Source organism: Orcinus orca, chromosome X (genome assembly GCF_937001465.1).
Source record: "Orcinus orca chromosome X, mOrcOrc1.1, whole genome shotgun sequence".
Taxonomy (NCBI): domain Eukaryota; kingdom Metazoa; phylum Chordata; class Mammalia; order Artiodactyla; family Delphinidae; genus Orcinus; species Orcinus orca.
In genome coordinates this window covers 102,264,774-102,284,255 of record NC_064580.1, presented here as the reverse complement: position 1 = coordinate 102,284,255, position 19,482 = coordinate 102,264,774, and the positions used below count along the sequence as shown (strand labels likewise).

The window sequence follows — 19,482 nt, the reverse complement described above, 5'->3', positions numbered from 1 at the left end:
CTTTCTCTCTATGTATCATATGGACATTACAAGTTATTGTTATAATGGGGACACACTGGAAGTAGCTTAAATATCCATCAGTAGGGGAATGGTTACTTAAATTATGTTGCATCAAAACTGTGTAATACTGTGCAGTCACTAAAAAGAGTGAGCTAGATCTGTGTGTACTGAATGGAAAGGAAATATTAAATGAAAAACTAATAGGACAGCTGTGGCATAGCTACACAATGGAATATTATTCAGCTATATAAGGGAATGAATTTCTGATACAAGCTACAACGTGGATTAACCTGGAAAACATTACGCTAAGTGAAAGAAACTAGTCACGAAGAGCATATTTTCTATGATTCCATTCATACGAAATTTGCGGAATAGGGAAATGTACAGAGACAGAACATAGACTAGTGATTGCTCAGAATTGGAGAAAATCAGAGGATATAAGGATGATAGCTAAAGGATGCAGGGTTTCTTTTTGAGGTGATGAAAATATCCTAAAATTGATTGTGGAGATGGTTGTACATATACTGAATTGTACAGTTTAAATGGGTGGATTGACATGTACTCACTGCTATATTTAAAGTGGATAACCAACAAGGACCCAATGTATAGCACAGGGAACTCTACTCAATATTCTGTAACAGCCTAATTGGGAACAGAATTTAAAAAAGAATAGATACATGTATATGTATAACTGAATCACTTTGTTGTACACCTGAAACTTACACAACACTGTGAATCAACTATACCCCAATATAAAATAATAAGTTAAAAAAAATAAATGGGTATATTGTATGGTATGTTAGTTATATCTTAATAAAGCTGCTTAAAAAAAATTAACAGGGCAATATATATTGTATAATCCCGTCTATTTGTAGAAATAATATACAATATGTATACATATACATGCATGTAAATGCATAGCAAAAGGTCTGGAAACATTAGGGAGGCTGGTGAATGATGTCTTACACTTTGCTCTGGGTAATCCTGCACTGTTTAATTTTTTTTACTATGGAAATATTTTTGTGTCTAACTTAAAAAATATAATGGTGACCAAACAGTTGTAGCTGGGTCTTAGAACCCTTAGCTCTGTCACGTTTTAGCTTGGCTTTTGTTGGTCTAGGCTGGCGGTAGGAATGGAGATGTGAAAGTAACCCGAGAGTTCATTCTTTCTTCAACTGATTTTTTATGTTATAATATTTTCTGTGGTGGTGTAGAGGTACCACTCCATATTGCTATTGAAAAACATTGTATGCTCTCTTTAAAAGTCTATTAAGGGCTTCCCTGGTGGCGCAGTGGTTGAGAGTCTGCCTGCCGATGCAGGGGACACGGGTTCGTGCCCCGGTCCGGGAAGATCCCACATGCCACGGAGCGGCTGGGCCCGTGAGCCATGGCCGCTGAGCCTGCGCGTCCGGAGCCTGTGCTCTGCAACGGAAGAGGCCATAACAGTGAAAGGCCCGTGTACCGCAAAAAAAAAAAAAAAAAAAAAAAGTCTATTAAAAATTATGTTCTCACTAACTGAGATTTTTTTAAGTCCAAGCACTAACAGAGACTGGGGTTTTTTGGTATCTAATCTTAGGTGTATGGTTGTCAAGGGAACAAGCTAGAGAAGTGTTTAATGTGTAAATGTTATCATTGTTTTAAAATTAGCAATCACACAAGCTCCAGCTTCAAAAAGCATTGAAAGTAGCTGTCAGGGGAACAGATCCATGGGGAAAAACTATTTAAAGAAGTCTCACTCTGAAGGATACCCTAGTGCACAACTACAGTGGGAAGGACATGAGTTTAGGCTAAAAGTGGAATCCTAGTTACTAGCTAGTTATGTGACTTTGGGAAAGTCTCTATCCCCTACGGGCCAGTTTCGTTATCGGTAATGTGCGTAGTGGATGTGAGGATTAAATGTGACAATTTATGGGAAAGTAAGGTGCATAATAAATATCCACTTATTTTCCTTCCATTTGCGCCAAACAGGGAAGGTGTCAGAGGAAATGTTGATCAGAAGTGATGGGTGTGCCAAAGAAGGTGTCCATCTGGTTGGCTTGATCTGCTCCAGCAGACTGTCTCCACTGAATAGGCTTCTGGAAACTAGACTGTCAAAGAAAGTGCCTGGAAATAATTTTGATACCTGATAGGCTCGAATTCCTAGAATTCTGAACCAATTCCGGGAGAATTCATGATGGAGTTAGCAGTGCAAAATACTTTTACTCAAGTAAGGAAGATTAACCAGGGTTTGCTTAAGTAGTAATTGGTGAAGTCAAGAATTATTTCACTTCCCTCACTCCTTTACTACTGCTACAACTGTGGTTACTTCTCATGGAAAACGTCCATCCTTTGGCTTCACCCTGTTATCCCAGGTTGTTAACATCTTTTAAACCCCATACTATGGTGATTCATCAAATCATACCCTTCTAAGCATCTTCATTTTTTTAAAGTAACAACTTTAATTTTCATCTATATTATCATCTTGTATGTATCCATTAGTAGTCATTCCCCATCTACCCCAACCCCTTTCCTAACCCTAGACGATCATTAGTCTACTATTTATCTCTATAGTTTTACCTATTCTATATATTTCATGTAAATGGAATTATACAATGTATGGTCTTTTGTGACTGGTTTCTTTTATTTAGCATGGTGTTTTCAAGGTTCCTCCACACTATAGTATGCATCAGTACTTGTTTCCTTTTTATGACTAAATAATATTCCGTTGTATGGGTATACCACTTTTATAAAAATCCATTCATCCATTCATTGACATTTGGGTTGTTTCTACTTTTTGGCTATTGTGAATAATCATGCTGTGAACATTCATGTGTGAGTGTCTGTATGGACATGTTTTCATCTATCTTTTGTGTATACCTAGGAGTGGAATTGTCGGGTGATATATCATTGTGTTTAATCTTTTGAACAACTGCCAGGGTGTTTTCCCAAGTGACTGTGTTTTACATTCCCATCAGTAAAGTATAAGGATTCCAATTTTTCTGTATTCTTGCCAACATGTGTTATCTATCTTTTTGATTATTGCCATACTAGAAGGTGTGAAGTGGTATCTTACGGTTTTGATTTGTATTTCCCTGAGTGCTAATGATATTGAGCATCTTTTCATTTTTGCTTATGGCCACTTGTATATCATCTTTGGAGAACTGTCTCTTCAGGTCAGTTCTCCATTTTTTTAGTTGAGTTATTTATCTTTGTATTATTCAGTGGTAAGAGTTCTTTATATATTCTAGACACAAATCCCCTAGCAGATACATGATTTGCAAGTATTTTCTCCCAGCACCTTCAGTTCTGTGGTCCCTTATTGGTCTTCCATAACTACTCTGCCAATCTTCAGTCCTTTATCCATTCGACCATATGATCTTTGCTACTGCTTTACCTTAGTAGAGTTAATGGGACAGATAGTCAAGGCAAATTTCTGGAAGACTTCTGATTTTTCATTATTCTCTAAACATATGTTATTCTTTTATACTTAAGTATCTTTGCACTCATCCCTTCTCCCTGGAATGCCCTTACTTAAATTTCTTGGTCTGGTAAACCCCTATTTATTCATAACGATCCATCTTAAATGGTAAACGGTAAAACTGGAATTCCAGTTTCGGCCTAAACTCAACATTCTTCCCACTACAGTTATGCAGTGGGTAATTCTGCAAAGTGAGACGTCTGAAAACAGTTTCTCCCATGGATCTGTTCTTCTGACAGCTAATTTCAATGCCTTTTAAAGCTGGAATTTGTGTAACCTAGGCAGAGTTGGCAGCTTCTGCTTTACCCCCCTCTTAGCCCATCAATATTACCTATCAGTGAGATCCACAAGATCTAGAGTCTAATTTGTTGTTTCTGTCTGCGTGTGATCTAGTGCTGGGGTACATGGTGAATGATTAATAAATGTCAATAGATTATAATTATTGTTATTTATTATTAATATTATTATTATCATTGAAAGGGATAATACATATAAAGAGCCTAGCCCAGTACCTGGCACAGAGGAAGTACCCAATGCTTTTTACTGCTCTTATTGATATTGTTTATGGAATAAATGAATTTGGATAGCGCTTATAAGTCACTTTCACATATGCTTGCCTCATTAATATGTGAAACAATTTTGTGATGTACAAAAGGCAACAATTATTATCCCCATTTTATAGATTGGGAAACTGAAGCTCAGGAAAGTTAGAAGGCTTGCCCAAATTCACTTGCCCACTAAGGGACAAAAACCAGGACTTGAACACAGGTTTTCTAAATGTAAATTTGTATTTCTTCTAATCTTGCTCTAAAATCTATTCTCTTTTTAATGTCTTTAAATATTAAGTTTTCACTGAATATAAATATAAAAAGATATATTAAAGGCTAAAAGATAATTTGGCACGAATGATACAGTAAAGATTTTATTCTTAATAGAAATAACAGAATTACACAGAGTGTCTTCATGCCTGCCTGCCCTTCCTCCCTTCCCCTGTCAAAATGGGGGTGAATGGGGGAACCAAAGAGAAAAAAATGTTAACTGCCATTTGGAAACATCCCTGTTAGGACAAGGAGGCCATAAGTAGAGTACCATGTTTCAGCCTATCAAGCTTGAAAACGCCTCCTGGCTCCAGATGTCTAGATGCCTAATGGATATTTTCTCATGTTAAGATTGGTGCCTATCAGATTGCTCTTCCATACTGCCCTCCATTTTACCTATTTATTTTCTCTGTTCAACTTTAGTTGTAAAGTCAATGACAGATTTGGTTGTATTGTCTCAAGTTATTATCTATGTAATAGACTGCTAAAGAAATGGCTTTTCTCAAGAGCCTATACAAATTAACTTGCATTGCTTTCCAGTGGGCTAACTTCATGAAATACTTATCCTAAGGTAAATGTTTGGGTTGCTGATCGTGTCATGTTGATGAACTGTACCCTGTTTAAAAGTTTTATGATCATAAGGTAAGCAACTTTTAAAATATATTATTAGCATAAGAAAGGCATAATGATTTTAGAATAAGTTATATTTTATAAAAGAGGAACTTGAATAATCCAGATTGTTGAAGTTTTTATTAAAATGATACTTTTTATTTCTTTATTTCAGTTTCCTCAATGTCACCTAGAATATAGGGAAATGAATATATAATTTTTCTTAGGGATAGTTCTTCAGGTACTCAGGTTAGGGTACAATAGGTTATTCTAATACTTCCAATTGAGTGTGTACCTTTAGTATATAAGTTGGAAGAGAGTCTACCACCTTTCCTTTTAGGCCACTTTACTGTATCATTACCCTGCTCTTTCAAATGAGTTTTTTTGTTGTTTTGATATTTAGCATGTTTTAAGTGATAGAGAGGACCAGTAGATACCAACCAAGAGTTAAATATGCTCAAATACATACTTTCAATTTCTGATTGTCTCTTGCTAGTATATAAAATACTGTTTGTTACTGATTATTCATCTTATATCTTGCAACCTTGAAAGACTGACTTATTAGTTCTAGAAGCTTTTTTATAGATTCTCTAGGATTTTCTACATAGACAACCATTTTACCTATAAATAAAGATAATTTTATTTCTTCCTTTCCAGTCTGATGCCTCTTATTTCTTTTTCTTGCCTTATTGCACTGGGTAGAAACTCCAGAAAAATGTTGAATAGAAGTGATCAGAGTGTACATTCTTTTTTTTTTTTTTTTTTTTTGCGGTACGCGGGCCTCTCACTGTTGTGGCCTCTCCAGTTGTGGAGCACAGGCTCTGGATGTGCAGGCTCAGCGGCCGTGGCTCACGGGCCCAGCCGCTCCGCGGCACGTGGGATCTTCCCAGACCGGGGCACGAACCCATGTCCCCTGCATCAGCAGGCGGACTCTCAACCACTGCACCACCAGGGAAGCCCCAGAGTGTACATTCTTGCTTTGTCCTAATACTAGGGGGAATGCATTCATTCTTTCAGCATTAAGTGTGATGTTAGGTTAGGTATAGATTTGAGGAAGTGTCTTTCTGTTCCTAGTTTGCTGAGAGTTTTGTGGGTTTTTTTCCAAATCGAAATTGTTGTTGGATTTTGTCAAACACGTTTTTGCACCTATTGAGATGATCTTATCATTTTTCTTTTTTAGTCTATTAATGTGAATTATATTAATTGATTTTTGAATGCTAAAGCAACTATGCATTATAGGAATAAACACCACTTGCTCATGATGTATTATCCTTTTTATATATTATTAACTTTGATTTGATATAGTAGGAATTTTTGCATCTATGGTCATGAGGGTCTTTGGTCTTAGTTTTCTTTGATTATCTTTGTCTGGTTTCTGTAGGATAATAATGGCCTTGTAGAATGAATTGGGACATGTTTCCGCCTCTTAAGTTTCTGGATCTGTTTTTGTAGAATTGGTGCTATTTCTTCCTTAAATGTAAGGTAGAATTAACCAGGGAAAATTCAGTTTTATAGTATATATATGGCTACTCAGTTTATCTATTTCTTCTAGAGTAATTATTAGCAACTTGTGTCTTTCAAAGAATTTGTCCATTTCAACTGAGTTGTCAAATTTATAGGCATACAGTTGTTCATATTTTCTTGTTATCCTTTTAATATTTGTAGAGTCTCTACTGATATCACCTCTCTCAATGCTGTTATTGATAATTTGTATTTTCTCCATTTTTTTTCCCCCTAATCAGCCTGGCTGGAGTTTTATCAGATGTATGAATCTTCTCAAAGAGCCAGCTTTTTGGTTGCTTTTTAAACATTTCTCTATTTTCCTGTTTTATATTTCATTCATCTCCACTTTGATCTTTATTATTTCCATTCTCCTGTTTAATTTGGAATTAATTTGCTCTGCTCTTTCTAGTTTCTTGAGGAAGCTGAGATCTTTCATCAGACCGATAATAGTCTTTGCTCTGAAATCTATTTTGTCTGATATTATAGTCATGCCAGGTTTCTTTTAATTCGTGTTAGCTTGGCATATCTTTTGCCATCATTTTACTTTTATTTTTAACTAACATACAGTAAAACTGATTTTTTTAAATTGATCTATACATATGTGAGTTTTCACAGATATATTGTTTCATGTAATCATCACCACAATTAAGATGCAGGACTGTTCTATTATCCTAACGTACTCTCTCTTTTGTTTTTTATAAATTTATTTATTGTATTATTTATTTATTATTTTTGGCTGTGTTGGGTCTTTGTTGCTGTGCGCGGGGGCTTTCTCTAGTTGTGGCGAACGGGGGCTACTCTTCATTGTGGTGCGTCAGCTTCTCATTGCGGTGGCTTCTCTCTTTGTGCAGCACATGCTCTAGGCGCGTGGGCTTCAGTAGTTGTGGCACGCGGGCTCAGTAGTTGTGGCTCATGGGCTCAGTAGTTGTGGCTCACGGACTCTAGAGCACAGGCTCAGTAGTTGTGGCACACGGGCTTAGTTGCTCCGTGGCATGTGGGAACCTCCCGGACCAGGGTTCGAACCCGTGTCCCCTGCATTGGCAGGCGGATTCTCAACCACTGCACCACCAGGGAAGCCCCTAACATACTCTCTTGTTACACTTGGTAGTCACACTCATCCCTACCTCTAAGCCCTGGATACTACTGATCTGTTTTCTGTCACTGTGTTTTTGTCTTTTGAGAATATTATGTAGATGACATCATACAGTCTGTGAGCTCTTGAGACTGGCGTCTTTTACTTTGTGTAATATCTTCAAGATCCATTTACTTTGTTTTGTGTATCAGTAGTCTATTCCTTTTTATTGTTAAGCAGTATTCCACGGTGTGGAATTTTGAGGGGTCTCTTTTTCCTGATCCTCCATCTCCACCATCTCCCCAGTACTCCCAGTTCTGTAGGGCTCTCCTTATGGTCCTCTGGGCTGAAAGCTGGGACTTCATCTGATCAAAAAAGGTTCCTCTCAGAATTTTAGGAATTTGCTGTCACCACTGTTACCACGGTCACTGTTGCCACCACCAGTGCCTTGGAATTGCCTGGGGATTGGGGCTCAGAGGAAAACAGAGGGGAAAAAAGTGAAATGGATCTTTCTCCACTCCCTGTGAGCTTTCAGAATCCCTTTCCTTGCTCTTCCAGCCAGAAGTAGAGCTTTCTCAGTCTGCTCCCAGATGACTGCCTCCAGGTTATATGATGCCTTAAGTCCAGGCTCGGATACACTGGGGGGAAAAGTAGGGAGTAGGGTGGGGACTCAGCATGAGTTTGGTGGCACTTTTCCTTTCTGATTTCTTCCCCAGTTCTTCTGTTTTCATTAACGTATTTTCTATGTACTTTTAAGCTTTGTGAGGTGGAACCTCACACTTATTCTAGAGCAAACTTTTTCCCAGTACTGAGACAAATCCTTCTGAGTTCTTTACCCAAAGCCCTAGTATTATGACGTTACCAGTCTTGTGGTTTGAATAGGATCTGTTTCCAGCATTTGGCGAACCTTGAAGAGTGTTCCCTGTGCTCCTTTTAGGTGGTTCTTTCCCCCAGACAAATGCACTCATCAGTACTCATCTGTATACTTGAGGGGGGATTGTTTGTAGATCTCCATAGCCCTCTCTCTGTGCAGAGCTCCCCTCTTGTATTCTGCCCTACAAACCTAGCTGCCCTAAGACACTCAACCCTGGGAAAATGCTGGGCTTCGCCTGGGTTCCCACTCCCTGTACCTCTGGGAACTCCAGGCCATAAACAATCATGGGGCTCCGCTAACTTGTTTCCCCTCTTTCACAGATCTTCTCCTTCATCCAGCCTGAAACTATTATTTTTTATATATTTTGCCTGATTTTGAGTTGTTTCAAGAAGTAAGGTAAATCCACTCCCTGTTACTTCATCTTTGCTGGAAACAGAAATCTATGGGCTATACACTGACCCTTGAACAATGCAGGGGTCAGGAGTGCCAGCCCTCCATGCAGTCGGCCCTACATATCCACAGTTCCGCATCTCCAGATTCAGCCAATCGCAGATCGTGTAGTACTGTAGTATCAATATTTACTATTGAAAGAAATTCACATGTAAGTGGATCTGTGCAGTTCAAACCCATGTTGTTCAAGGGTCAGCTGTAATTAAATGCTAAATTTAATTACAGACTCCAGATGCCTAAGTCTTTTAGAGATTTGGTTAGAGAAAGCTTTACATAGGAGGTCAAATTTGAACTCGGCTTTGAAGGAGGGAGGATATTCTATGTGAAAAATAGAATAAAATAGCACAATTTAGCACAATAAATTGGCATAAATAAAGGTACTGGAAAAGGAGTAAGCCTGGGTTTTTACCGATGAGGTAGTCTGGAGAACAACCTGATAAGATGGGTCAGCATACTTAGGGAAATGATGAAAAATAAGGTTGAACAGTTGAGTTGGGGCCAGATTAGAGAAGTCTTTAAAGCCTTATATAATGATATAATGCAGTGATGGAAAGCCATTAGCAGTTTTTAAACTCCAAGCAGTGTTATATAATGAGAATAGAGTTTTAATTAATATCTGTTCCTTTTCTGTCCTCTGAATGAAATGAACAGTGTCTCATAAAAACATGACTGTGATATTGCTTTGATCAAATACATTACATTTACTTAAAGATTAGAGTAAACCTATTCCTCTACCTTCTCTTCTTTTAGTTCCTTAATCTTTGTTCATAAAACAATTTTAAAGTTAATAATTTTTATTGCTCTTCTTAGGATGCATTTCCTTTTTACTCCACTTCCTTTTTGAAATTACGCTGATCAAAACTAGGTAGAATCTGCTAGTAAGTTACTGCCAATGCAGAATTTAGTGGAACGATGTGCTTATCAGATTACTTTTTAATACGTGAGAGTGTCAATCTACCTTTTTTTCCACAGTAGCATTCTATTTATTTTGAAAGCTATTGACATCCAACCAACTTTTGGTATACATTATTTGTAGCTCATCAGGTTTCTATATTATAGTGTGTAATGTCAGTACATACCCTCCTCTCTTTTATCGTGACCATTTAAAAATTTATCAAACTCATTTAAAATGTTTCAGTCCTTCAGAGTATGACATATGTACCTCCCTCTATTTAATAGTATTTGAAGTTTCGATATATGAGGTAAATTTACTACAGAGAAGAGAAGAACCTTTTCTTTAAGAACCTTTTTCTTAATGCTTATTTTTTCCCTAAAAGGATGTGAAGAAGAAATAAAAAAGAAGATATGGGGATGTTAATAGAAGAGGGAAAGGGAAATAATAGAGTAAAGAAATTGAGAACAGACAATAATCCCCTCATAAATAGAACCCAAGGCTCAGAAAAAAATAGAAAAATAGAGAACTAAGATAAGGATTGAGTTAGAAAGAAGTTGAGTTTAAAGCAGTAAAAACAGTTTAAAGACACTCCAAAAAGACTAATGGGAAACTTTGAGCAATTTTGCATAAAACACAGCTGTATCTGTATATCGTGGATTAGCATGCAGAAATAGACAAAAATGTTTATAGAATTCTGGCAAGAGGAATCAGTACAAATTTGGTGGAAGAAAATGATTTTATAATAAAAGGACACATTTTAAGTGTGCAAGGTATCTTCAAGAATATTCCTAGAGTTAAATAGGGGGAAAGATTATAACAGTGAAAGCAAAAGGTAGACGTACAGAGGGCAGATGAGAATTGTGGAAGAGAATGACCCCCCCTTTTCTTATTTTTATTTTTAAATTTTGTATTATTTTTATATTTTCTTGGACGTGCTGCGCAGCACGTGGGATCTTAGTTCCCCGACCAGGAATCAAACCCGCGCCCCTTGCCTTGGAGGTGCAGAGTCTTAACCACCAGGGAAGTCCCCCCTGCCCCACTTCTTTTCATGTGTACATTCTTCACAAGATTAGAGTATAAAAGTTGTTTAGAAAAATGACTGTACTTCTGTACGACAAAGTATGTTGTAGAGGAACTTTCGTTTTTTTTCTCTTTCGACACAGCTGGGATAGTACAGATAACAACATGCAAACAAGATATTTAGGTCTGTATGAAAACAGTCTGAATTGACAGATCTTATTTGGATAAGGACAGCAATAATCAGGAATAAAATTAGCAAATATGGAATTGGATAGTGGGATTATTTGTGCATTTGAAAATAAAGGTTATGAAATGTATAGAAAGGGAAACTACTTCACATGCAGTGAAAACAAATGCAAAACCTCTCAAAAGCGGACAATTTGCCCAAGGTAGATAAATTAAGCTTAGGATAGAAAATACTCAGAATGTGATAAAAGTGGTCTAGGAGCCTCAGCTTCCTTTCTGTGGGGATGCCAGGTTATACTGAGAATGGTTAGAGGATTTTTTTTTTGATAGTGCAAATGGAAGCAAAATGATCAAATCTGTGAAGAGGGTAAACGCTCCTAGTGTCTTAGCTGAACTGTCGAGATTTTAAAGATTGAGTAGAAACCTCAACAAGCAGTTTTAATGGAATATGGACCAAATGAGAAATGACACAGGTAATGATACAGGAAACATTAGCCGTGCCTTTTTTCAAAGGGGAAAAGAAGGAACAATAAATAGTAGGAAAGAAGCCTACTGACATTACTCAGTTCTCAGTATAAAATATTTGTAGGAATATTTTAAAGGCAGGAGGGCCAGCAAATGAGCCGAGAAGGTTTTGGGTTTTTTTTTTTAGTGGAAGAAAATAACTGATTAGATAAAATCATTGCTTTTGACTGAAGAAGCCATGATTGCCTTTCAAAGATGTTATCCACATATACCTGAGAGAGGAAGATTCAAAAGTTATTTGCTGAATAAAAATAAAGTAAGATGGCATACTGTACCTAGTTTCATCTGATGGGTATCTTGACATCTCTCTTTTTTGCCAGTACCCAAGGTATGATAAATTTCCCAAGATAAACTATATGCTTTAACTTGCCAGTAGCTATTAAAACTTTAAAAGTGTATGTTGTTGAAACCAACAATTCCACTTCTAGGAATACCTCCCACAGATCTACTCACACAAGTAAGTATATGTACAAGGAAGGTCATTGCAGCATTGCTTGTAATAGCAAAAGTTGAGAGACCAAAAGTGAGGAATGGATGAATAATTATGGTAGACCCCATACCCCATGAAATTCTGTGCATCCACTAAAAAGAATGAAGTAGATTTGTGTGTACTGAGACAGAGGGCTGTCCGTGTTACACACTCAGGTGAATTTGTGTGTGTGTGTGTGTTTTTGTGGTACGCGGGCCTCTCACTGTTGTGGCCACTGCCGTTGCGGAGCACAGGCTCCGGATGCGCAGACTCAGCGGCCATGGCTCACGGGCCCAGCCGCTCCGCGGCATGTGGGATCTTCCCGGACCAGTGCACGAACCCACGTCCCCTGCATCGGCAGGCAGACTCTCAACCACCGCGCCACCAGGGAAGCCCAGGTGAATTTAAAAAATGCGTAACAGGGGACTTCCCTTGCGGTCCAGTGGTTGAGACTCCGCGCTTCCACTGCAGGGGCGCAGGTTCTATCCCTGGTTGGGGAACTAGGATCCTGCATGCTGTGCAGCCCGGAGGGCCCCCCACCCCCCAAAAAAAGATACGTAACAGTAAGTGTAGTATCCTACTTTAAAAACTCCTATATGCATATGTGTAGAAAGTGGCCTGGAAGTATATATACTAAACTGCTAACAGTAGTTACTCTTAGTAAGTAGAAGAGGTGGACTTTACTTTTCTATTTTTATCCTTCTGTATTTTTACAACAAACATATATCTAAAATTTTTAAACCTGAAATTTATCTGAAGGAGAAAAAAGCCAAGCCTTTGGGAGCCAACCTTTTCCCCCCAAACCCTGGTTCAATTCCTCTTCTCTCATCTTGGCCTGTACAGTTTACCACAAATAAGCACTATAGGCACAATTTATTTTATTATTGAGAGTAGGTTCACAAGTAAAGTTCCTGGTTTCTAGTTAGCTTGTTACAAAATTCAAGTTGTACATGTTGTTGTTGTTGTTGTTGTTGTTGTTTTCGGTACGTGGGCCTCTCACTGTTGGGGCCTCTCCCGTTGCGGAGCACAGGCTCCGGACGCGCAGGCTCAGCGGCCATGGCTCACGGGCCCAGCTGCTCCGCGGCATGTGGGATCTTCCCGGACCGGGGCATGAACCCATGTCCCCTGCATCGGCAGGCGGACTCTCAACCACTGCGCCACCAAGGAAGCCTGTTGTTGTTGTTTTTAATACCAAGTGGTGGCTTCTGGGTAAAGTCTGGTTTGTTTGGTCAAGCATTAACTGAACATTTGTTAAGTGCCAACTGTGTTCCAAGCACTGGGGAATTCAAACATCCTAGTCCCTCAGCTCTTCTACCTGATGGTTCCCTCCTCCTCAGTGGCTTGGCCAGCCCATCCCCAGCCCCAGTGGTCGCATTCAGGACTTCCCAATTCTCGTATGCTCACCTACGTTTGAAAGGCAATCCCCTTAAACTTACTGCAATTTAGACTCCATACGTGAATTTTCAAAAAGCCACTGCCTACCTTCTCCATGAAAATAGTTCCCTAAAATGGACATCTCTTTTTACCTCTACTTCTCTAAATAACAAGAACAGGAGATGATTTAGCAATGGAGAAAGGAAAATATTGAGGGGGCGCGGGGGTGGGGAAATGTTTGTGTTTACAAAGGAAAAGGGGCATTTGTGAAAGAGTTGATATTTGTGAACAAAAACATATGTCAATCACTGTTGGAGAGAGGAAAGTATGATACATAATCCTGTTCTAAAGTATATGTATAATGTATAAATATTTTTGGAGTAAAAATATTTATATCTCTCTCCAGAGAGAAAGTGGCTGGATCACATTATCTCTTTGAAGTTCTAGTTCTGTAGATTCAAGCATTTTCTTTAAAAAGCAATTTAAAAATTATGACGAGAAGATGTTTAGACTAAGATTTATATTATACATATGTGCAGGATCACTATTTCTGAAACTGCATTCTTCAGTATGTCGTGCCTTTTGCTTCTTAAATCCATGAAACACGACTTTAAATAAAAGTTTTATTTGGGGTCATTAAAATAAGAAGGGGATAGAATAATCCTTGCTATTAGTTCTTGTTGTATTACATTATTATATTACATTATATTATTAGAAAGTAATTTGTAGGACTTCCCTGGTGGTGCAGTGGTTAAGAATCCTCCTGCTAATGCAGAGGACACGGGATTGAGCCCTGGTCCGGGAAGATCCCACGTGCCGCGGAGCAACTAAGCCCGTGTGCCACAACTACTGAGACTGAGTCCACGAGCCACAACCACTGAGCCCGCATGCCACAACTACTGAAGGCCGTGCGCCTAGAGCCGGTGCTCTGCAACAGAGAGAAGCCACCGCAATGAGAAGCCCGCGCACCACATGGAGGAGTAGCCCCCGCTCGCCGCAGCTAGAGAAAGCCCGTGCGCAGCAACGAAGACTTAATGCAGCCATAAATAAATAAATAAACAAACTAACAAATAAATAAATCTAACTAGTAAGAACCTGCTGTATATATTAAAATAAATAAATAAAAGTAATTTGTATGAGTATCTTCATGATTTTTTATAACAGTACATTTCCATTTTTGAAACTACAGACTCCATCTTGCAAAAATCTTTTTTTTAATTCTCCATTTTTTTATTGTGATAAAATATGCATACCATAAAATGTACCATCTTAACCATTTTTAAGTGTACTGTTCAGCAGTATTAAATACATTCATAATGTACATCCATTACCACCATCCATCTCCAGAACTCTTTCCTTCTTCACAAACTGGAACTAATTCTGCACATGGGGAAAGGAAGTGTACATGGTAATTCTTTTTTCAAAATACTGTGAGAGCCAATGGTTATATAAATAAGTGAATGTATATACTCTTTCCTTATTTGTTCTTAATCCAAATTAATCTTAATTTTATCTTTTTTCTACAGTGAGTTAAATATATATTGCCACATATCAAGTAGGCTGTTCAGTTTTTTCTTCTTCTGAGTCATTATTCTACTGGCTTTATGTTCCAAATATATTCCTCACACATTAATACGTCAAGAGAATTCTAGCACACAGAGATCTGTATTCCCATTTTACCTTGCCGAGCGGCTCATCTCATGTTCTTGTTGTAGGGGTTTGACCAGCTCCGACTTGAAGGGTTGCTCTGTGACGTGACCCTGATGCCAGGGGACACAGATGACGCCTTCCCTGTGCACAGAGTCATGATGGCCTCTGCTAGTGATTACTTCAAGGCTATGTTCACAGGTAGCTTGCCTTTCTAAACTCTGCTTCCACGTTAAAACAGTATGAAAAATATGTGTTTAAATCCTTGTATTGGTAAAGGAAGATTCAGTTCTTTTGGTCAGTGTCTTTACAAGAAGAAAGAGGAGTTTCAAAAGGAATAGACACCCAGTATGTACAGTTGTGGGTGGCCCTTTTTTAACCTGGAAAACGGATGTACCTTTCTTATTCTTCTGTCCACCTTTATCTCATCGCTTTGCTCTCCCAGACACATATCTGAATGGGCCATCAGAGATTAATACAATCCCCACTAATACAATCTCTAATCCATCAAAAGATCTGAAGTGACAGGGGAACATTTTGGAAGCACTTGCATCGTATACCACCTCCATTAGGATAGAGATATTCCTTTTTAAGTACTCTCTTTTAACTGTTAAATATGCAGAAACCTGACTCTGATACAAATGCTGCACAGAATAAAATTTCCCTGATTTTATCATATCTAGTTAGCAGCAGAAGTGAGTTTGACCTTAATTAAATTATCCACGGTCATTTAATGGAATGTCTTTTTATTTAAGGTGGAATGAAAGAACAAGATTTAATGTGCATTAAGCTTCATGGCGTGAGCAAAGTCGGTTTAAGGAAAATTATTGATTTCATTTACACTGCAAAGCTTTCTCTTAATATGGACAACCTTCAAGACACACTGGAAGCTGCCAGTTTTCTACAGATTCTGCCGGTTTTGGACTTCTGCAAAGTATTTCTCATATCTGGGGTAAGACATTTTCAAATCAAATCTTTTCCTGCGGTGGACTCCGTCATAGCCTGTTTAGAGTAGACTCATGAATCTGTTGTATAGACGTGAAACTCTGGCCATTAGAGAGAGGTGTCATGTCGTATATGGTCTAGAAGCAGGTCGATGGGAAAATATTACAGGTGCATTTTTACAAAATAGAATCATTTAAGAAAAGCCTTCTGTGTAATCAAATGACATTAGACAGTAATAGTGTTTGATAACGATATATTCCTTAACCTGTTTGTTAACGTTACGTATTATAATTTGGTTTTATTCACCTTAATGATTTTATACAAACAGGTTCCTTAAATGGAATTCTGTGGGAAAGTAATCTGAGGTTCTAGAAGTCTTTTAAGATAGACTCAGTCATTTTTTCTTCCTTTAAATATGGGAGTTGGATCCTGAGAAGAAGTAACATCGATGTGTAAATCTGTAAGGATATGACTCTTGATTCTATAGAGACACATCACCTACTGAGTCATTTTCAGCCTTTTTTAATAGATAAAAGAGGGTACATACAACCACCAATCAGTGAACTACTTACAGTCACCCGCTTCCTGAGGACGGTGCCTCATTTTAGTTGAGACCCTTAAATTAATAACACTTGATGCTTACACTTATCAATTCTTAACATTGCTTTGCACTGATCTCAGCAATACGTGGTTGTCCTGAGCCAAACTAGGTACAGTGCCATAATTTCCTTGGAACTAATCACTAACCATAGACACTGTTGACCTATTGTACTTATCACTTAAGATATTCGTTGTGATCAGTTCCTTAGTTTGAAAGAAAAGAACCAAACTGGGTGAAGCATGATTTGTGAAGTTATAAAAATATACACGTCAAAATAACAGTATTAAAAAATAATTTTGTTCTAGATAACTCTATTTAAAGCAAGTTTATCTCAAGATGATATCATAGTAATTTTGCAATATTGACAAATTTGCTGTAATTAGAATGTTGGTTCCTTAACCTCCTTGAAGCATTTATTATAACTATGTTTTTGCCCTTTTAAAAATTTCTTCATTTTTATAAACACTCAGTATTGTCTTAAAGGTTACGTTTTTCATTCCTAGTGTCTCTGCAGATATCCTAAAGCCCGTTTCTAAAGGAGAAGAGACATGTCCCTGACAAAGCTTACTTGTGCTATAGTTTATGCCAACACTCTTCGTTTTAGAACTATCTTGCCTATGAGCTTTGAGGAAACAGCTCTTTTCTTAGTACCATACTATTTACTTGTCTTTCATCCTGTTTGCTTAGGATATGTCTATGTGATTTTATGTTGGAAATCTTCCCTCTCAGAATCCATGCTAATTTTTGAGAAAAGTTGGTGGATTATTAGTTTAAGGATTATATAAAATCCAACTTTTCCTTTATCCTTCTTTCATGAATCCCATATCTTAGTTAAATATTCAGGCTTACTCTATTACCCCTTTCCTTCTCAGCAGTCAAATGAATCAGGAAAAACAGTAGCCCTGGGTGCCTTTCCTCTGTATAAGAACTGAAAGTTTCAAGATAATATAAATATTTTTCAAAGGTAGATTTGTTTTTATTTCTCCCACAAGCTAAGTTATTTTAGATAATTTTAAAATATAGCAGCCTCATGATTGTGTGCTTAACCCAAATGTTTTGAGGAAATAGGTTTATGTTTTTAATGATATAGTAGGATTATAGTTCATATAACCAAAACACTACTTGGGTTTGAGCGTCTAGAAAGAAAAATTAGCCTCAAACACAGTTCTTTTGTATCTGTACTTAACCATTTGTGTGGATGAAGAGGAGCAGTGGTACATAAAATGTGAGTCAGCAAATCATCCACTAAGCATTTATATGTTAATTTTGAATGATAACTTTCAGTATGATACTAATTGACAGATACACACTACTATACATAAAATAGATCACTAATAAGGACCTACTGTATAGCACAGGGAACTCTACTCAGTACTCTGTAATGACCTACATGGGAGAAGAATCTAAAAAAGAGTGGGTATATGTATAACTGATTCACTTTGCTGTATACCTGAAACTAACACAACATTGTAAATCAACTAAACAATAAAACTTTTTTTAAAATAAAAATTAAGGGCTTCCCTGGTGGCGCAGTGGTTAAGAATACACCTGCCGGGCTTCCCTGGTGGCGCAGTGGTTGAGAGTCCGCCTGCTGATGCAGGGGACATGGGTTCGTGCCCCGGTCCGGGAAGATCCCACGTGCCGCGGAGCGGCTGGGCCCGTGAGCCATGGCCGCTGAGCCTGCGCGTCCGGAGCCTGTGCTCCGCAACAGGAGAAGCCACAACAGTGAGAGGCCCGTGTACCACAAAAAAAAAAAAAAAAAAGAATACACCTGCCAATGCAGGGGACACGGGTTCGAGCCCTGGCCCAGGAAGATCCTACATGCTGCAGAGCAATTAAGCTGGTGTGCCACAACTACTGAGCCTGCGCTGTAGAGCTCACGTGCCACAGCTACTGAGCCCGCATGCCACAACTACTGAAGCCCACGCGCCTAGAGCCCGTGCTCTGCAACAAGAGAAGCCACTGCAATGAGAAGCCCGCGCATGGCAACGAAGAGTAGTCCCCGCTCGCCGCAACCAGAGAAAGCCTGCGCACAGCAACAAAGACCCAACACAGCCAAAAATAAAAATAAATTAAAAATAAAATTTAAAAATAAATAAAATTAAAAAAATAAAATGAACAACTCTATATTGCTTAAAAAAAAAACCCACAACAACCAATAATAAAGCCCCACTTGCCTTTGGTGCGATAGAGACGCCAGTTTTCTATAAGGGAGCATCAGGCTCAATAGAACAAGAACCCCTCCCCTCCGACCTTTGCCTTCCTTTGCAGTAATACTTTTATCTTAGGGTTGTAATTAGTATTAGAGTTTATAGTATCTGGTACTTTTGTTCTTGCTGAGTGATTTTCTTGGTAGTTATAGAAAAGAGGAGCATGAAAAGAAAACAGAAGGATGACAGTGAAGGATATAAAGCAGACTAGGTAAAATTTTCTATAAAACTAAAAACATTTACTGTCATATATCATGGAGATAATGGAAATTTACCTTTGTTTAGTTACATACCTACAAAAGTTACATTAGTTTTTGTCTTATGACACTGCATAACTACAGCATGCTAAATCCCATGCAGCCACTCCCTGATTTACAAACAGGTTGTGGTCAAATTTTTTGTTTACCATTTGTTTGCCGTTTGGAATTTGTAACATCTAGCGTTTTCCCCACATTATTACTGTTATGAAGGATTACAGGCTAGCTCGTAGAGCCCAATTTAATGTAAGGTTGCTGAAATAGAACATTTGTAACTGAGGTGGAAATATTACAATTTAAATTTAGTTATACAGAATAAACAGAGCAGAATGAAGGTAAGCAAGAAACCCTTTTCTTTTTTACATAAAAGCATATTTAATCAGAGAATGAAGCTGCCCCTGTGCTTTAGACTTGGTGTAGTCTTTCTTTACACTCATTTTTTTTAAAGTGCTTATTTTTTTTTCTTGATACAGGTCTATCATTGGTTCCACCTGTACATTTATTGTCACTGATCAGGTTGGGGGGATCACAGTGAAGTGCAGAGACATTTATTGAGGTGACTGGGGTAAA

General features: G+C 38.1%; 1 protein-coding gene across 10 annotated transcripts in view; it reads left to right on the top strand.

Moving 5' to 3' along the window:
• The window catches only part of KLHL13 (kelch like family member 13), a 184,586-nt gene that overhangs the window by 147,534 nt on the left and 17,570 nt on the right, over positions 1–19,482 (top strand). For 9 of the 10 annotated variants that reach the window (XM_049704680.1, XM_033415468.2, XM_049704682.1 and 6 more), the window contains 2 exons: positions 14,968–15,100; positions 15,655–15,851. In XM_049704680.1, coding sequence (XP_049560637.1) covers positions 14,968–15,100; positions 15,655–15,851 — 330 coding nt within the window. The remainder of the gene's footprint in view (positions 1–14,967; positions 15,101–15,654; positions 15,852–19,482) is intronic. The other variant, XM_049704684.1, reaches the window with a different exon arrangement.